This window comes from Littorina saxatilis, linkage group LG12 (assembly GCF_037325665.1).
Source record: "Littorina saxatilis isolate snail1 linkage group LG12, US_GU_Lsax_2.0, whole genome shotgun sequence".
Lineage (NCBI taxonomy): Eukaryota > Metazoa > Mollusca > Gastropoda > Littorinimorpha > Littorinidae > Littorina > Littorina saxatilis.
Genome location: NC_090256.1, coordinates 65,979,198 through 65,998,037, shown reverse-complemented (window position 1 = coordinate 65,998,037; position 18,840 = coordinate 65,979,198). Strand labels below are relative to the sequence as shown.

Sequence of the window (18,840 nt, the reverse complement as noted above, 5' to 3'; positions counted from 1 at the left end):
CGCCTAAAATAGGTACACATTCACTGATGACGAGTACACAATGTATGTGTACTTCTCGCCATTTTAACCAAGTGAAGGAAAGTGACAGCGTAGTTCAGAGTATAAACAAACAGATCGTGTGTTTTTGTTGTTCGTTCAAAGACTTTTAGAATATCTAAATGGAGGAACAAGAAATTTTGACAACCCTCAAGATCCTTATTATTGGAGAGAGTGGTGTTGGAAAGTCAAGGTGAGTCAGTGTTGATGTTGTGATTGTTCCAGCTGATTTTGCACAGCCAAAACACAGAATTTTTAACACGCTTATGAAAAGGCGAACGCAAACTTCTGCGTCAATTTCCTCTTCTTTTCTTTTTTTCTATTGAACAAGCAGACATTATTTGAGATGAATCACACGTCTCTGTCCTTTTTACATTTAGTCAAGTTTTGATTTTTTATTGACACCAACAGTGCTTGTAGTTGTAACAAACGTCTGGTTTAGGTTGCAAAGTCCAATCTTGACCTATTTTCGAGAACTTTATTTTGTTGTTGTATTTTTAGTTTTACAGAGCTGCACTGTACTAGTACTTCTTAGTGAGTCTGTCTGGTTTTGGGCCTCAGAAACTAGATATATATATATATATGTGTGCCTTTTTTTTGGAATTAAGATTGTTGAACACATAATCATGATAATGATATTGATAATGTATATTAGGCACACACAAAAAAAATTGTCTGTTTCTGGTCACCCGACCGACCCTAAATTTCGGCGCCGACCCTAAACTTTTTTTTTCCAAACTCAAAACATATTTTTTTTTTTTGGTGGTAAAGGACAGGGTGAGAAAATGAACAACAAAAACGTGTGAAAACGAAAGTCCGCTGACGATTTGTAAATGTGTTGAGTGTCTTGTCTCTATGTATAGTGAATCCAGTCTCTTTGCGCAATTTTTAAAGTTAGTTTTATTGGTCTACATTTGGGGTAAAAAAAATTAAAAAAATAAAAATAAAAAAATCCCTACCTACCGACCCTATTTTTTTTAGCCATGTTACCAGAAACAGACAATTTTTTTTTGTTGGCCTTAATATGATGACAGAGACTGAGAGTACAATTATAAGATTCCATTCTTCATTTTTCTTGTCCTGTTTCAGTTTGCTCCTGCGGTTTACAGATGACACATTTGATCCGGAACAGGCTGCAACTATAGGTAAAGCTGCTTTGTGTCTGTGTGTCAGTGTCTGTGTACGTTTGAAAGAGAGACAGAGAGAGATAAAGAGAGTGGTTATAGATGATTTGCGGAAATAATCAGGTCTGCATGGGTTCTGAAAGTGAAAGAGTGTGTACCCTTGTAGTTGCGCAGACAAACATTGCCATGTGCTTCCAGTTCCTGTACACGTATTTGAGACACAACCTCTCACTAGTGACTGGCCTATAATGTCACGTGGGAAATAATCTCACGTGGGTAAACTTTCCCACGTGACATAACACTAACAGACCATGGTCACTAGCAAGAGGGCGTGACTCAAACACATAGAATAGCATGTCTTAATTATAGCAAAATATTAATTGAGTTTGTGCTGGACATTCAATGAATGATAAATCATCTGCATGGATGGCCAAATCTTAAAAAATTACGTAGAAGTGCAACGCCAAGGCACTGCATACCCCAGCGAAAGACAAACTTCTCTCTTACTCTCTCTCTTTCTCTCTCTCAAACACACACACACACGAACACACACCAAGTTACACACGTACACACATACACACATACACACTCACTCACACGCACTCACTCACACACACACACCCCAAGTCACACACGTACACACATACACACTCACTCACACGCACTCACTCACTCTCTCACACACACTTCATACACACAAAACACACCCCCATACGCACATATAGACAGACGGACATAAACACCTTTACAAACAAACACACACACACACACACACACATTGACTCACACAAATCTCATACACACAAAACACACACTCATACGCACATACACGGTTGGCCTAGTGGTAAGGCGTCCGCCCCGTGATCGGGAGGTCGTGGGTTAGAACCCAGGCCGGGTCATACCTGAGACTTTAAAATTGGCAATCTAGTGGCTGCTCCGCCTGTCGTCTGGCATTATGGGGTTAGTGCATGCTAGGACTGGTTGGTCCGGTGTCATAATACTGTGACTTGGTGAGACATGAAGCCTGTGCTGCGACTTCTGCCTTGTGTGTGGCGCACGTTATATCTCAAAGCAGCACCGCCCTGATAATTATGGCCCTTCGTGGTCGGCTGGGCGTTAAGCAAACAAACAAACAAATACGCACATAGACAGACGGACACACACACCTTTACAAACAAACACATATACACACTCATACACACACAAACATACACACACACTCATGCACACACACATTCACACACACACACTCTTTCTCCCTCTCTCTCAGTCTTTCTTACACACACACACACGCACACGCACACACACACACACACACGCACACACACACACACACACACCCCCCAAGTTACACACGTACACACATACACACTCACTCACACGCACTCACTCACTCTCTCACACACATTTCATACACACAAAACTTACCCCCATACGCACATATAGACAGACGGACATAAACACCTTTACAAACAAACACACATGTACACACACATACACTTACGCACACACACCCACCCACTCTCTCTTTCTCTCTTATACAAACAGACACACACACACACACACACACACACACACACACACACACACACTGTACATACGCACGCACACACACACACACACACACACACACACACACAACCACACACACATTGACTCACACAAATCTCAAACACACAAAACACACACTTATACGCACATAGACCGGCACGGTTGTCCTAGTTGTAAAGGAGGTCGTGGGTTCGAACCCCGGCCGGGTCATACCTAAGACTTTAAAATTGGCAATCTAGTGGCTGCTCCGCCTGGCGTCTGGCATTGTGGGGTTAGTGCTAGGACTGGTTGGTCCGGTGTAGGAATAATGTGACTGGGTGAGACATGAAGCCTGTGCTGCGACTTCTGTCTTGTGTGTGGCGCACGTTATATATGTCAAAGCAGCACCGCCCTGATATGGCCCTTCGTGGTCGGCTGGGCGTTAAGCAAACAAACAAACAAATACGTACATAGACAGTCGGACACACACACCTTTACAAACAAACACATATGCACACTCATACACACACAAACATACACACAAACTCATGCACACACACATTCACACACACACACACACACACACACACACACACACACACACACACACACACACTCTCTCTCAAACACTCAAACACACACACACACACACACACACACACACACACACACACACACACACACACACCCCAAGTCACACACACACACATACTCACTAACACGCACTCACTCACTCTCTCACAAAAAACTTCATACACACAAAACACACACCCATACGCACATATGGACAGACGGACATACACACCTTTACAAACAAACACACATACACGCACACACATACACTTATGCCCACACACACACTTACACACACACGAGTACAGACTCATGCACGCGTGCGCGCGCGCACACACACACACACACACACACACACACACACACACACACACACACACACACACACACACACACACACACACACACACACAGTAACACTAACACATGTGCACAAAATGAACACAAACACACACACTGCGCGAGAGAGAAAGACTTCAGGGAGGCATGACGTCATGATGCATTAATTGACGTCAAAGACTTTCGACCGTGACGTATTCTTCTTACGCGAGCTTTATCCATAGACTTGGAAACTACGGAATTTCTACCCGTCCAAAACGGCCTTGGGTGGCGTTTGCTGAAAAAATGGGGGCGACTATTGCACCCACCGTATTTTTGTTAGTATGGTCCCAATTTTTGGTGAACTTCCATCTCCAACTGTGGCACGTAGCCGGGCACAAAGAATCCTTCTTTATCATGTATTATTCGGTGTGCACATTTCTCAAGTCGATTACAGTATAGCGTTCACGGGATACCTCCAGCTTCGCTGGGATTAACTAACCACATACTGATCGAGAGAGTCACTATATGTAGCCCACTAAAAACTGAGAAAGGAACCTTGTTCTTGTTTCACTAGAAAAGTAGAACTAGAAGTAGAACATGTCAGCGTTTTTGTAGACAACGGCAGTTCCTGCATGTGCAGTGTTTATATTGTTTTCGTACTAATCAAAGTCAAAAGTACAACCAAAAGGTGTTTGCATATATATGTATTTGACAAAAAATGTACGGGCGACCTACCAGATGGTTTCTACTGGCGTTACAGATTTTTTGTAACTTGCTCTTTGGAATTAAGGGGTTGATTTAGCCATCCCTGATCTGTAAGTGCAGGTTTAACAGTAAAACATGCTGCATACAATGTACATGTGTGTTTTTTGTACTTGTAGGTGTGGATTTCAAAGTGAAGACCCTGTCTGTGGATGGCAACAAGGCTAAACTGGCCATCTGGGTAAGCTTTTAAATTTTTACTTTTCATGGTTGATTTTTTTTTTTAACTCTTAACGCCCTATAAGGGTTTTAGTAGGTCTTAAGGCTAAATCCCATAAGGATTTGGGAATTTTGGTCAAAAATATGGCTGCTCCACAAAAAAAATCATAAAAAATTGATTTGAGAAGTTGCTATAAGTAAAGGAATGCATACTTGTTAACTTGCAATGTTGAAATTCATGTTACAACATCCTCCCAATCTCCATTTTCGTCAACATAGTCATCCGACTCGCTTGAAGAAACGTCGAAAGAATCCAAATCAGACAAATCACTCGTATGCACTGTTGAAACCGAAATATCACTCTGGGCATCATCGCCAAGTCCAACAGCTCTATTTGCGATTAAATCGTCAATAAGTGCTCCAAACACAAAGTCTCCATCCGAATGGCCACAAAAAGTTTCAGAAAAAAATCGCAAAAAAACCCATCAGAAATAGCTTCAGAAACGTTGAAACGAAACCAGCGCACGTGTGAGGTAAACACAGGCTATACAGGAAGTGACGACACACTCTCCTTCCGCGATAGAGAGCTCTGCATCCTGTGACATCAGTTTCTATAATTAGACCGTAGCAGGCGCGGTTTCAAGCGGTTCAGGACTACAGCCCACGAGCGGAACCGCGCGGTATAGGACGTTAAGAGTTAATTAAAAAAAACCACTAACTACTAAAACTCATTTTTGCTGTGGCAATATATTTGTTTCATTATTCAGTTGCATTGAGTGTACTTTTTAAGAAGTTCAATTACACAGTTTTTGTTGTTTGAGCTTTTAATGTGCAAGCACATTAATTTTTCAGTGATGAGATTCTTCATCCTTTTAAAAATATTGCTCCTTTTTAACTCCTCTTCAATGATACATGTTGGTAAATCGTCACTGTGGTTATATGGAAGTTAAACCTAATTGTGTGTGTTTTCAGGATACAGCTGGACAGGAACGATTCAGAACTCTAACCCCCAGTTACTACAGAGGCGCACAAGGTGTTATACTAGGCAAGTATCAACCATCATTCTTTCATTTAGAAGAACAGAGAGTAGAACCCCTTTCTTTCATACCGCCACAGATGTGGGACATGTTTCTTTTTCTTGTCGTTTTCCTATTTTGCGTTTTTGCGTGGATCTGTGGTTGGTTAAGGTGCGCCTATTGGCCCAGATCCTCCGACTTCAGCCCTTAGGTTTCTTTCGGGGTTACCCCGCCCTTAGTTCCTGGCTCAAAAACCTAACCCTGGGAACACATGGGGGATTTCTTACCGGGGGTCCCACCCCGTGGCTAGAGCTTTTAATGCGGCTCTTACCCGCATGGTGTAACCGTCATCGGACACGTAGGGCATTTATAGGGTAGTCAGTGCCATCTGCCAACCCACCCCGTCCTGGTGGAGACACCGCTAGTTGGTCCGGGACTGCTTATGAGAAGTTGCTTGGTGTGTAGAAGTGTTTTGTAGCTTTGGAATAACAGAATGTCCTGTTTTTTGAGTCACTTGAGAAAAAGTGACTCTATGTAATCGGTCAGTGTTAGTCTGTCCGGCCGGCCGGCCGTCCGTAGACACCACCTTAACGTTGGACTTTTCTCGGAAACTATCAAAGCGATCGGGCTCATATTTTGTTTAGTCGTGACCTCCAATGACCTCTACACTTTAACGATGGTTTTGTTGACCTTTGACCTTTTTCAAGGTCACAGGTCAGCGTCAAAGGAAAAATTAGACATTTTATATCTTTGACAAAGTTCATCGGATGTGATTGAAACTTTGTAGGATTATTCTTTACATCAAAGTATTTACATCTGTAGCCTTTTACGAACGTTATCAGAAAAACAAGGGAGATAACTAGCCTTTTCTGTTCGGCAACACACAACTTAACGTTGGGCTTTTCTCGGAAACTATAAAAGTGACCGGGCTCAAATTTTATGTGAACGTGACTCATTGTGTTGTGAATAGCAATTTCTTCCTGTCCATCTGATGCCTCATATAATATTCAGAACTGCGAAAGTGACTCGATCGAGCGTTTGCTCTTCTTGTTTCAGTTTACGATGTGAGTAGTAAGCAGTCATTCACCAAGCTGGATGCATGGTTGAGTGAATTGGAGACATTTGCCACCAAACATGACATGATCAAGATGCTCGTTGGAAACAAGATTGACAAGGTATTTTTGTTAACATTACTTTGTTGATACATGCAATGGTAGCCTTTCCGATGAGAGGACACCTTTTAATAAAGAACGTCTTGTCACTTAGTCTATCATTATCTTGACCGAAAGATACCTGACATGACAGTCCACCTGCGATATAGTGACACTTTTGGCAAGTCCCAAGGGTGTCCTATGATCGCAGGTACTACTGTATATATTGATATTGCTCAAAGTAAATAGGTAGAGTGGTGTCTTCACTTTGAGATGAGTTTAGAGAACTTTAAATTATGTACATGAATGTGTCCTTGCTGTGACTGATTTAAATTTTAATCTATCCTCTTCTTTTCTTTTCCATTCAATGGGATGTTAAAACTGAATTGTGTTGATTTTTCTGCGCAGGAAAAGAGGGAAGTATCAAAGGAAGAAGGCTTGAAGTTTGCTCGCAAGCATCACATGTTGTTCATCGAGGCCAGTGCTAAAACCAAGGAAGGAGTGCAGTGTGCATTTGAGGAGTTGGTGGAAAAGGTGCAGAGTAGTTTTGCGTTTAATTGTACTTTTTTAAATTAATTTTTTGTTTGTTTGTTTCCATGTGTCTAAACAGTGATTTCGCTATGACTTCTAGAACACACCCGTTGGACCATTCCACAAAGGATTTTTTAAATCATTAATTGTTTTTGAGGAAGCTTACAGTAGTCCAGAAATGTGTGGAATAAAACAAGGCAAATCACTACGAACTCAGATATATAGCATAATTTTAAGGGCAAGGGCAACCAACTTGACCTTCGCGAGGCAACTGATCATGAGCTGTATTCTGTCTGAACTTCAAATTCTTGAAAGTCTCTAGTGGCAAAAGTATTGAGCTGCTCCTTTGAGTTTGGCATGTGAATTTGCTGTAACCAAGATCCATACTGCTTGCATGAGATGATTTAACCCGCAAGACATTGCTTACCATTTGTGTGACTGTTTCACTTTCAGATCATACAGACGCCAGGGCTTTGGGAAACAAGTGGTCACAGTCTTCGTTTGGATGCTGAGGGTGGTCAAGCCAGCTCCAATTGCTACTGCGTGGTGTGATTGCCCTACTGTGCGGAACGTACCTGCGAGAACATTGCATCGTCAGAGAGCTGCACCTATGTGTCTTTCATACTGTGCTGACAAAACCCGATAGTTTCTGTGTGGAACAAGTTGGAGCTCTGTGCGTGCGTGTGTATGTGTGCGTGCTTGAGAGAGAGGAAGTGAAAACTCACAAAGAAACCGCTAAATGCATCTTACAAATAAAAAAAATTCTTTTTATATTTTATTTTAATCATAATGGTTTCTTGTTTTTTTTTTAACATGCAGGCATGGGAATTGAAAAAAGTCAAAAAAGGCTGAAAATTTGTAAGTAATGGCAAAGTCGACGGCCTGCTAGGGGAGTTCGGGGGCATCCCCCCCCCCCCCCCCCCCCCGGAATTTTTTTCTCCAAAGATCCCAAATGGTGCAATTAGGTGTCATCTAAGCTCCAAGTTTGCCATTAAATTCAGTTTTTAGAACCATTTTTGTCTCCCCCATTTATTTTTTCGGCGGACACTTTTGCTTTTTCAGCGGAACAAAAAAAAGATTCGGCGGAAATTTGCCTTTCGGCGGACAATTCCCATGCCTGAACATGACAACAATTTCAGATGTGAAAAGCATTCATTTAACAATAAATCTGTAGTTTCATTTAAATATTATACTAACTAAGAAGTTAATCTTGTGGTATATGAGCAGATTGTTTGTCCAAACTAGTTTGGTATCTTTTGTAACTATGAACATGTAGTTTTGTGTGGAGGTAGATATTCAGTTCAGGTATTGTTTTATTGAGAAATTGTGTGGCTCAAGCGAGTTTTGTGATCTGTCTATTTTAAACTGCAGTATACTTTAGTACATAATTCTGTTGTGAAGAAAGCTGCCTGCTCACCTTACACCTGTATTGTGAAGAGACAAAAACTAGGAGAATGTGTGCCTTTCAATGTTGAAGAAGAGGGTGTATAATTGTTTTTGATGAAATAAATAATTGAGATCAGTTGATTTGGGCCAGCTTCAAGCAAACTTTATGCTAATATCTTCAAAGCGTACTGAAAACTAGAGGTCGCTGTTAAGAATAAAACTGGCATCTGCATGGTAAAGAATATAGAGCGCTTTCTGTTGTTGTCAACGAATGGTCTTTTTTTTTTTAAATTTGTTTAACTCTCACTGATGGAACACTGGGTAGCGGTTTTGTACCATTGAACGTGATGGACTTTTCAGCATTCTTTGACCAAAGAGTAGTGAACTCTGAAAAGATCTGCTTCTAATTCACATTTAGTTATATCCAGCTTAAATTATCATTCACGAAGTCAGCAATTTAATATAGTAATGTTAGTCCACTACACAACCATAAATATTATTTCTCTGTGTGAACACATCTGCTTCTAAATCATATTTAATTATGTCCATCTTGAAACCATTTAGGAAATGGGCAGAATTAATATTTCAGTCATTTCTCTGTGTGAAAAGGGCCATAAACTACTTTTGGTGATGGCAGGTTGGAAGTTATTTTCAAGTGTAGAATAATATAATAAAAGCTTGCCAGCTTGGAAAAATGAAAAATATTCAGCTGCCAGTTATTTTTTCTTGGTGTATGTAAGTATTTCTCAAGAAGACTTTTCTCACAAACATTTCATTGTGTGGTTGGAAATGGTATGGTTACTTTGTGGTGTGGTTTATCTTGTGGCTGTGAAGATGTCATAACCTGTCATACTTTCAGGACCTTTTTTGTAAAATATCTTTCTGTTCATCCAGTTGGCATTTCAGAAGAAGATCCCCCTTCCCCCTAAAATTTCAGCTGTAACTATAGAATGTGTGACTGTGTAACATACTTTGCTTGTGCTTGGTAAATGTTAAATAGAGAAGGTAATTGCATATAATCATTTGACCTTATGAAACTAGTTTTACTGCTTCTCTATCCCAAGCTCGTGTCTGCTAAAGGTCCGGGTGTGCTTTACATTTTCCCATGCCAGACTCATTGTGTTTGACCATGCATTCTTTTGCTTGAGTTGGTTGTGAAAGTTACTTGTTATTTCTGTAAAACGGTGCTATGATATGTTCTAAAACTTTATTTTTATTGTCCAAGTTAGATAGAGAGATGTGTTCCTGACAACTCTGTAACCTCTGTAAGTAGAATTTTCTTGTTTTCCAAAAGTCACTGTAGATTTTTGATTGAGATTCACCCAGACTTCTACACTATTCACTGATGCAGATCTCTGTAGTTTGTAAATCTTCAAGGCTTAGGACCCTTCGCTAAGTCAAATAGGATCGCATTACCGTTTGAACAATCTGAAAGTATGTGGTTGTGGTATGGTTTTGTTTGTATGTCTCAAGCTACCAGATTTTAGATCTGTAAATAATTTGTGTGTGTGTATGTAAATACTTGTTCATATTGCTTGACCCTAAACATCAGCAGTTGAAATACACTACTTAGCCTCTTTCCTTATTTTCATTTTTGACCTTTAAGTTTTTTTATGTTCTATCAGTTACCAGAAAACATTTTGTACAATTCGCATACAACCTTAATTCAATTTGCTGGTACAAATTCATCTGAGTGCATCTGTAGGTGTGCTTTTGTTTATGTATCATGATCATATGCACATTACGTTATGAGATACAATATTTTACTATACTTTGAAGCTATTTTGCATACAGACAGAAGAAACCGATACGTACATCTCCACATGTACACATTTTGATGTGTTGGTTTTGCATGCAATTCTGTGTGTCAACTGTCATATGTACGCCATTTTGCATTGAATCTTATTTCTGCTGTTATTGCTGGCTTTGATGTTGTTGTCACTTATCTCAGTGCGAAGTGTAGTTTTTACCAGGCATTTGGCTGGTTCTGGGGTTAGGGGATTTGCTAGTGAAGGCAGTCAGAAACCATCCTGGAAACTCACATTTTTCATGGAGAATTCTGGAAGATTTCTTTGACAGCCGATTATTTTTTGTGTATATTTATTCTCAAGATGACTTGGCTACCAAAACAAAATGTATCATGTTTGTCAGCTACATTTTTTTCCGCGTTGCACATTCTTCTCTATTAGTGCTTTTGTGAACAAGAAACAATTAACAAGTGGCTCTATCCCATCCCCCCCTTTCCCCGTTGCGATATAACCTTGAACGGTTGAAAACGATGTTAAACACCAAATAAAGAAAGAAAGAAACATTCTTCTCTAGTGTGAGGTAGCGGGTCCGTTGTTTTGCTCAGGTAGACTTTATAGCAAGAATAACAGGGTATTTGCTAGTTCTTCTTAGAGTGTCACCCTCTGCCAGGAAAAAAAGGTCTTAAGGAAAAGGTCTAAGATCAGCCAGTGATCCCAGAGTTGGGGTTAATATTTATACAGCTTTGAACGTCATGCAGAAAGTCAGGTGCATTGCGGTAGATGAGTTTAACTTTAAAAGATATTGTCCACCTTCAGATGTGCTTTTTGAGTCACTTGAGAAAAAGTGACTCTATGTAATCGGTCAGTGTTAGTCTGTCCGGCCGGCCGGCCGGCCGGCCGGCCGGCCGTCCGTAGACACCACCTTAACGTTGGACTTTTCTCGGAAACTATCAAAGCGATCGGGCTCATATTTTGTTTAGTCGTGACCTCCAATGACCTCTACACTTTAACGATGGTTTCGTTGACCTTTGACCTTTTTCAAGGTCACAGGTCAGCGTCAAAGGAAAAATTAGACATTTTATATCTTTGACAAAGTTCATCGGATGTGATTGAAACTTTGTAGGATTATTCTTTACATCAAAGTATTTACATCTGTAGCCTTTTACGAACGTTATCAGAAAAACAAGGGAGATAACTAGCCTTTTCTGTTCGGCAACACACAACTTAACGTTGGGCTTTTCTCGGAAACTATAAAAGTGACCGGGCTCAAATTTTATGTGAACGTGACTCATTGTGTTGTGAATAGCAATTTCTTCCTGTCCATCTGATGCCTCATATAATATTCAGAACTGCGAAAGTGACTCGATCGAGCGTTTGCTCTTCTTGTTTTAAATAAAATCTAAACTTGTATGATCTTGTGGGGTGATCATGCTTTGGTACTGGAAATATTTTTGGAACAGTTTTTCAGTGTTCGAATGATATACCTCCTCTTTCATAAGTCTGGCAAAGAAGAGACTTTGCGATAAGAGAGTTCTGTACTGGACAAAAGTTAGGGCTGAACCACTATTTCCCCATATTTAAAAGCTTGTTCCCAAAACACCCTGCAATTCTTTAAATTGCAGCATTTGAAAATACTTGTGTCAGTCTTGAGGATGACACATTGTTATTGTTTGCTGCTAATACAGACTCACAGAGTGTGAGTTAAAAGTGTGACTGTCATTTGATTTTTAATTTTTATTCAGTTATTCTAACAATAATTTTGTGTGGTTTTGTTTTGTTTTTAAATCCCATGCCTGTGTACAAATAATGCTGCTGCATTTAATGGAGTATAAAAGATGTATGTAAAGATATGACAAATTTTGTTATTGTTGTGTATTTTAGGCATGATGTATTGCGGTAGGTTTCTTTGAATTTAGTATGGATCATCTGTAAATGTTGTTCAAAATCTGTCACAACTTTGAAGTAAATAAACCATTCACAGAAAATGTCAACCAATGTGTAATTGATTCAAACTATATATTTTTGCTTCTTGTGGTATCATGTAAATGGCTATACATTGATGTTAACACCACAGGAGCTTGTATCCAATCGCCGGTCGATCATTATTTACTCCTTATTCCATACAGTCTCCTTACTACTACTATTTACTACAAATAAATAGTAGTAGTAAGGGTAAGCATGCAGCAGTAAATAATAAGCATGCAGGAGTAAATAATTATCGACCGGTGGTTGGATACAAGCTCCTGTGGTTAACACACAGTACATTGGACATAATCTGTAATGCAAATTCTGCAAGGCTTGGAAATGGTACTGTTTGGTTACTCTTGTTCTCCTGTAGTCTGCAGTATCAAACTGTTCATGTACATATTTTATTTTACTGCATGAATTTGCTTTGTCTGTTTTACTTTTAGTATTTTTCGAGCTGAGCCTTTGCTTCTTGTCAGTTCTTTAGCTGCCTTCTTTAATGAGCGAATTAGAATGTTTATAGTATTAGACCAAATGTTGGCTTCTTTCGCCTTCTGTTTTGGGAATATATAATATAGTGCACACTATGAAAAAGAGGGGCAGGGATACATGTACCAGCTTTAGTTTGGAAGCCTTCTGTCATGACCGAGATAAATATGAAGACTTGATGAATCATTACACTTCCATAAATTCAGATTCTGTTAGGTATGTCATGGTATCTTGGTTTGTCATGAAATATTGTATGTGTATAGTGTAGATAATTTATGTAACTGAGTGATTGTGTGTGGAAAAAAAAATCAGAAAATATAAGTGCAATGGGAAGAATCAGTTTTTTATTTATTTTGTCTTGTGTGTTCTTCTAGCAAAGTTACGACATATTGAAGGGTCATTTCCTTTTCATACTGTACTTACAGACACTCTGTCTGTGGACATACAACCACACACACGCACTAAGCACATTACAATGACCCCAAAAAATCTCAAACTCTCTCTTATTAGTCTGCATTTTATATTAAGTCATTCAACCAGAAGAAAACAACCTGGACTTGCTAAGGACATGAAAAAGTGGGAGCACTCATTTAAGTTCTTGTTCATCTGATCATCATGTGATAGATACATGTGTAACTTCAAACATTTAATCTTCATACAAAGTGAACATAACTTTGATAGTAATTAGTCATTCATGTGTTTAACCTTCGCCGTAGGTCGTGAGTACTTTAGTAACAGTCCGGACTTTAATTGCGAATATCTCGAAAACTAGGTGGAATTCTGTAATGAGCTTTTGGAAATGCCTCAAACACCTAAAAAAATCTATTATCTCCTAAACCCGCATTAAAATTGATTGACAGGTAATTAAATAAACAAAGGTCAAACATTGACTATCTTCGCAGCACGTCGTGAGTACTTATGTAACCATACTTCTAACAGTGTAAGGGAGATAATTGTGGGTTCGATGTCAAAATAAAAGCTGAGTTATGGTTCCTGTTTATTTCAGGTAAGAATTAACTTGGTGCGTAATTACACACGTAAAAGATAAATGTAAGTACAAAATCGGAAATATATTTAGTTTGATAATCTAATTCAATGAAAAGCCTGATTTCTGTATTTTTTTCTTTTTTTGTTTACCCGTGCATGTTTTTCCTTCTTTGAGAAGTATGGTTACATAAGTACTCACGACGTGCTGCAAAGAATGTTTTTAGCAACCTACGGCAAAGGTTAACATGCAGCAATGAAAGGCTTGAAAAACTGCACAAATTACATAACAGCTATCACTACTACCGGCCGGGTCAGAATCTTGGATGCAAGCTTCACCAATGACCATCATGCAATAAATGTGAGGCACACACAGAGGAATATTAACAGCACAGTTCTGTTTTTGCTGTCCATGTCAGTTTGTCACATTGTGTATCGTGGTACCGAGTTGAATATTAATATTCCTGCAGTACTGTATTACAAAGAACTGTGCAGTCTTGGTACCAAGGTTGCCGAACAGGATGTCAAAAGTGTGAAAGTTTGCTTGTGTGTGAGCACTCAACCAATTAAAAGCTTGTTTTTAGCACTCGAAGATATTGTTGTTTACTAGGAGGGAAACTAAACTGAGATGACAAGTCATTGTCACTGGAGCTCCAGCACCTGCAAACCATCATTTGGCGTCTTACTGCCTATCACCTGCACCTCAGAATCTGGTGTGCGAATTCTGAACACAACAGGTATTTGCTCCAAGACTGGGTTTGCCTTCTGCAGACACCTTATCCAAGTCACAAGCGAGTCTTTTGTGTCAGTGCCAGTTATTGTCATGGCCAGAACTGTACCATCATCTTGTTCATGCACTGAGCGAAGCGGCACTAGCTGCCCACCTTCCTCTTCTTCCCAAATGTTAGTCCACTCAAATAAACGTTCGTCTTTCTCAATAGCCTGCTGTGCTTCCTTCAGATTCTTCAGAAACTCCAGGTCTGGGTCAGCACGGAGAATGAAATACATGGTGGATTTGTGACGCAGCCAGCAGGAATAGCCTCCTTCAACAAAGAGAGGAGTTTCAGGGTTGTGCTTCTGTATGAGGTTCTGCTGGATGGGGCTCTGTGCGCTGGCAATGAAGGTATCCTCCTTGGCTTCTGGGTCTTCCTCCATGCTATTCCAGACATTGATCTTGTTCTCTTTGTCCACAGCCATTCGTCTCAGTGCCAAAATAGCTAAGGAGATATCATCATCAGGAAGTTCTTTTGGCACAGGGTAGGGGTTTGCATGTTTGAACTTAGGCATCCAGTACATCATTCGCCGATATTTCCTGAAAGCATGCGCATCTGTGCCAAACACCTTCATGAGTCGTACACCAAAGTCATGATCAGGAATGACACCATAGTCTTCCATCTGATCCATCAGGTCTATTGCGCATTGTTGTTGCTTTGGAAAGTGCATGAACTCCACTTGCCACATACTGCCAGGCACCAATTTCTCCTTCGGAAACACCTCTATCAGCGCTTTGTATACTGACAAGTCCCGATGTACGTTAAATTTCTCCATTGACTCCATTGCTGCGTAAATGAATTCGACGTGTCCTCGACGGTAAATGGATTCTTTCGTAACGTACATTTCAACAGCAGAGCGGAACGTAAGTTTGTCTGCTTGTCGTTTTGCGGCTAGCTCTTCAAACAGTCCAGCAGATTTAGCTATTAACTGCTTCGATACATCAAGACTCTTTTTGTCTCTTCCGCACAAAGCAACAGCACTATGAACTGAACGCTTCTCTGTTATGAGTTCTAAACGACCCTGGCGAAAACGTCCCATCAGAGGACGGGCAAAAGGTCGCACACCTCGACAAGCCACAATAGCTGATGCCATTTTCAAACAGCGAGGTATCTCTTGTAGTTCAGTTCCAAATCAGCGTAATGAATAGGTACAGCCGGCAGAACGTTGTAATTCATGTGGAAACTTTCGAGATTATTTTCGTTGCAGACGACGCCATGTTGGAGATCAAGGCTTCCGGTCTGCCAAGGGAAAGAACTCTGTTCACGTTGGGGAATGTATGGTTGGCACAAAATGTCAAAAGACACCCCCTCCCCCGAGCCTTAAAAAAAGTAGGCCTCATTTTTAATGTTTTCCTTTCAAATATATATTCATAATCTTGAACTTTATTGTGTTAAATTCATGCAGAATCCAGTGGCATTCTTGACTAATAGTAATTTTTGATCCAAGTCCCTGTAATCAAGCCAAAGAACATTTGTCCTGAAATTAATTGAGGGATTGAGCTCCAAACTTAAGCATAGTTAATTAACTGGGTTGTTTGACCGACGAAAGTGCCGCTAAAATGGCGTACGTTGTCAACTAAGGGATATCATTTACACTATAAAGTTGCCTCCCCTGTCCGCTCATACGGATAATGCCTTCTTTGACGCATGTAAGCGAAATGCATTCAGACAGTTCATCAGAGTTCATTCCGTGACTTGAAAGGGATCTAAAATAACCTGCTTTTAAATTTGGTTAGGGATAGGACTTATACTATAGGGGGTTGGCCGATCTGCGTGTGGGGGAAGGCTGGCCCGGGGTGTCACTCGGATGCTGCCTGTTCTTCAACCGCCCCCCTAGCCCCACAAACTGACCTCCCTAGAAAAAGAGGATAGGCTAGGATCAAATAATTCCTATTATTACAATTTTTCATTTTGGGGGTTGCGCTCTCTCATTTCCGTTGCGATGATAACCTAAAACGGTTCCTGCAATGTATCGATCCTGATCCTGATCCTGACTTGTTATGATTACAAGTGCGGGTTCTACAAATTTGGAGGCTTAAATGCCTCTGAATTACGAGCTATGAATTTAACACACTGAAGTTCAACATTACCGATATAGGTATATCATTACTTCGATATATTGTATTATCAGTGTTGACATCTATAATTTTGTTTAGTTTGTTTGTTATTGTTTTCTTTTTTAGCTGTATCTATTTTACATCTTAGTTTAGCATGGACAGATTGTAAGACTTGTCATAAGCCTAAAATTTCCATCCTTGAGTGATAAAGATTGTTTGTTTGTTCTCTCTCAGTCTCTTTCTTGGGGCAAGCTATCATCACCGCAACAAATCACAATTAAACTCTGATGTGTATATTTTCGACAGATATTGGGGCTATAGAGCGGACACTACATAACATACACATCGGGGGCAGTTATTTGCTGTGATTGTGGTTTTAACTGGTCGATCACATGTTATTGTTTGTCAGCCTAAAGCGGGGCGCAACTCTTCCACAATGCTTGAGTTTTTCCCGGAAAAAGTCTATTATTACAATAATTTACCTCCATTTTTGGATGGAAATGAATAATAATCTGCATGAATATTCTGCATAACATTAAGATGTTCGATTGTTAGACAGCTCTTTCAACATACCCTCTCCCTTCACACACACACACACACGATTACAAATATTCTTGCTGACAAATATAATACTAGCTGCGAAAAGTACAAAGCACTCATTTATGTGTTATGTTTTGTTTATTTATTAACAAAACTGCTGAAAAACTGTTGTAAAAGCAAAATCTATAAGAGTACTAAAAAAACAAATACATAAAGTAAGTTTACGGAGGTACAACATATCTTAAAATACAAAAACAACGAAAACTCAACAGATCTCTTGGCAACATTGTGAAAGCCCATCCTTGCTCAAAACATCATCTGCACTTCAATATCCTCTTCTCTTTCCTTTAAACAGAATTATACCTGTACATAACATGATAAAAACAAGAACAAATGCCGACAGTATAGACATCGGACATGTGCAGCAGGTACACAAACACTCTATCTCCTTTCCTTTCTCCGATTGTGATTATGAAGCACAATACCATCAATGTTCTCATTTATTTACAAAACAATCAAAACGAAACAAAAACAATGCTCCATTGAGGTAACATCAAGTAACTGACTAGAATATAAAATGCAAAAGGAATCACTGATCAGCTCTTTCTTTCTCTTTCAACAGCACCAACTTCCATCATACTACAGCTAGTGTTCCAAAGTTTTAAAACAAATCAGTGCTGTACAGCCCTATCTGTAACAACAAGTAGGTGTATGTGTAAGAAGTAACCAAGCAACAACACTTTGGTACATTGCAAATTAATGTGCACAACACCAAAAGAAGTAAAGTGTCCTTGAAAGATCCAGTGAACAAAAGCACCCAGTTTCACTTTATGTCATGCTATTTACACCGCCAGAAAACATGAGAAATATTATGGCAAAACCTGTTCAGCTGAATGAAAAAAATCAGCAAAACTAAATGTATACTATAAGAAATGAATGTACATATACCAGCTTGTGTACTTGACCACAGCTTTACATGGTTGTATACCTCCAAACACTACTGTGCGGTATGACCTGAGTAAGTTACACACTCTGCAGTCAACAACAATACTTAATGTGATCATAACTGAGTAACAACTGGAAAGGGGAAAGTTCTAGAAGAAGAAGTTCTGTTCTTCAGCAAATAAAAATCCTTCAGAAGCATTGTGTGGGTCGTACAAGGAGTACAGGAACTTTACAGGTAGTTTGTCCTCGTTAAACAAAGCGCAATACACAAGCCTCCGAAGTACAGGTCACAATTCAAGCCTAATTAAGTCTCTGCCAGAAATATATTTCACGGTTTTACTTTTTTTTTTTAAACAGGAAAATAAAAACATATCAACAAAGAACCACAACAACAAAAAAACAAAAAAAAGTGACCAAAAAGTTCAAACAATTGTAGCGGTCTCCACCTTTAGGTTCAGAATTCTGAGATCTCCTAAAGGCTTATATTATGGTTAACATTTTCACCAAAAAAGCTTCAGTGGTTAGAAAAAAACAGGTGGTACAAAAACTATAACAAACAATTAGGCAGAAAGACACAATCCTGTAACACAACAATAACTATGTTTTATATACTAAACAAGAAGAGCAAATGCTCTCACAACGCACCTTCGTTTACCTTCACCGTGCTTCCTGGGTCGTGGACGATCCAGAGCCTCACAAAAGTGTCTGTATCTCTAACACTATGGGGAGTTTTGGATTGAGACTTCATGT

At 39.6% G+C, this 18,840-nt stretch overlaps 2 protein-coding genes across 2 annotated transcripts; one reads left to right on the top strand and one right to left on the bottom strand.

Annotated features, from left to right (window-relative positions):
• Positions 1–36: 36 nt before the first annotated feature.
• Positions 37–8,873, top strand: LOC138982595 (ras-related protein Rab-18A). The gene is made up of 7 exons (XM_070355921.1): positions 37–229; positions 1,126–1,181; positions 4,466–4,527; positions 5,478–5,550; positions 6,578–6,696; positions 7,081–7,206; positions 7,657–8,873. The coding sequence occupies exons 1-7, from the start codon at positions 159–161 to the stop codon at positions 7,753–7,755; spliced, it is 606 nt and encodes a 201-aa protein (XP_070212022.1). The 5' UTR covers positions 37–158; the 3' UTR covers positions 7,756–8,873.
• Positions 8,874–13,280: 4,407 nt separating this feature from the next.
• Positions 13,281–15,803, bottom strand: LOC138982593 (evolutionarily conserved signaling intermediate in Toll pathway, mitochondrial-like). Its single transcript, XM_070355919.1, has one exon. The coding sequence runs from the start codon at positions 15,639–15,641 to the stop codon at positions 14,418–14,420; it is 1,224 nt and encodes a 407-aa protein (XP_070212020.1). The 5' UTR covers positions 15,642–15,803; the 3' UTR covers positions 13,281–14,417.
• Positions 15,804–18,840: the final 3,037 nt, after the last annotated feature.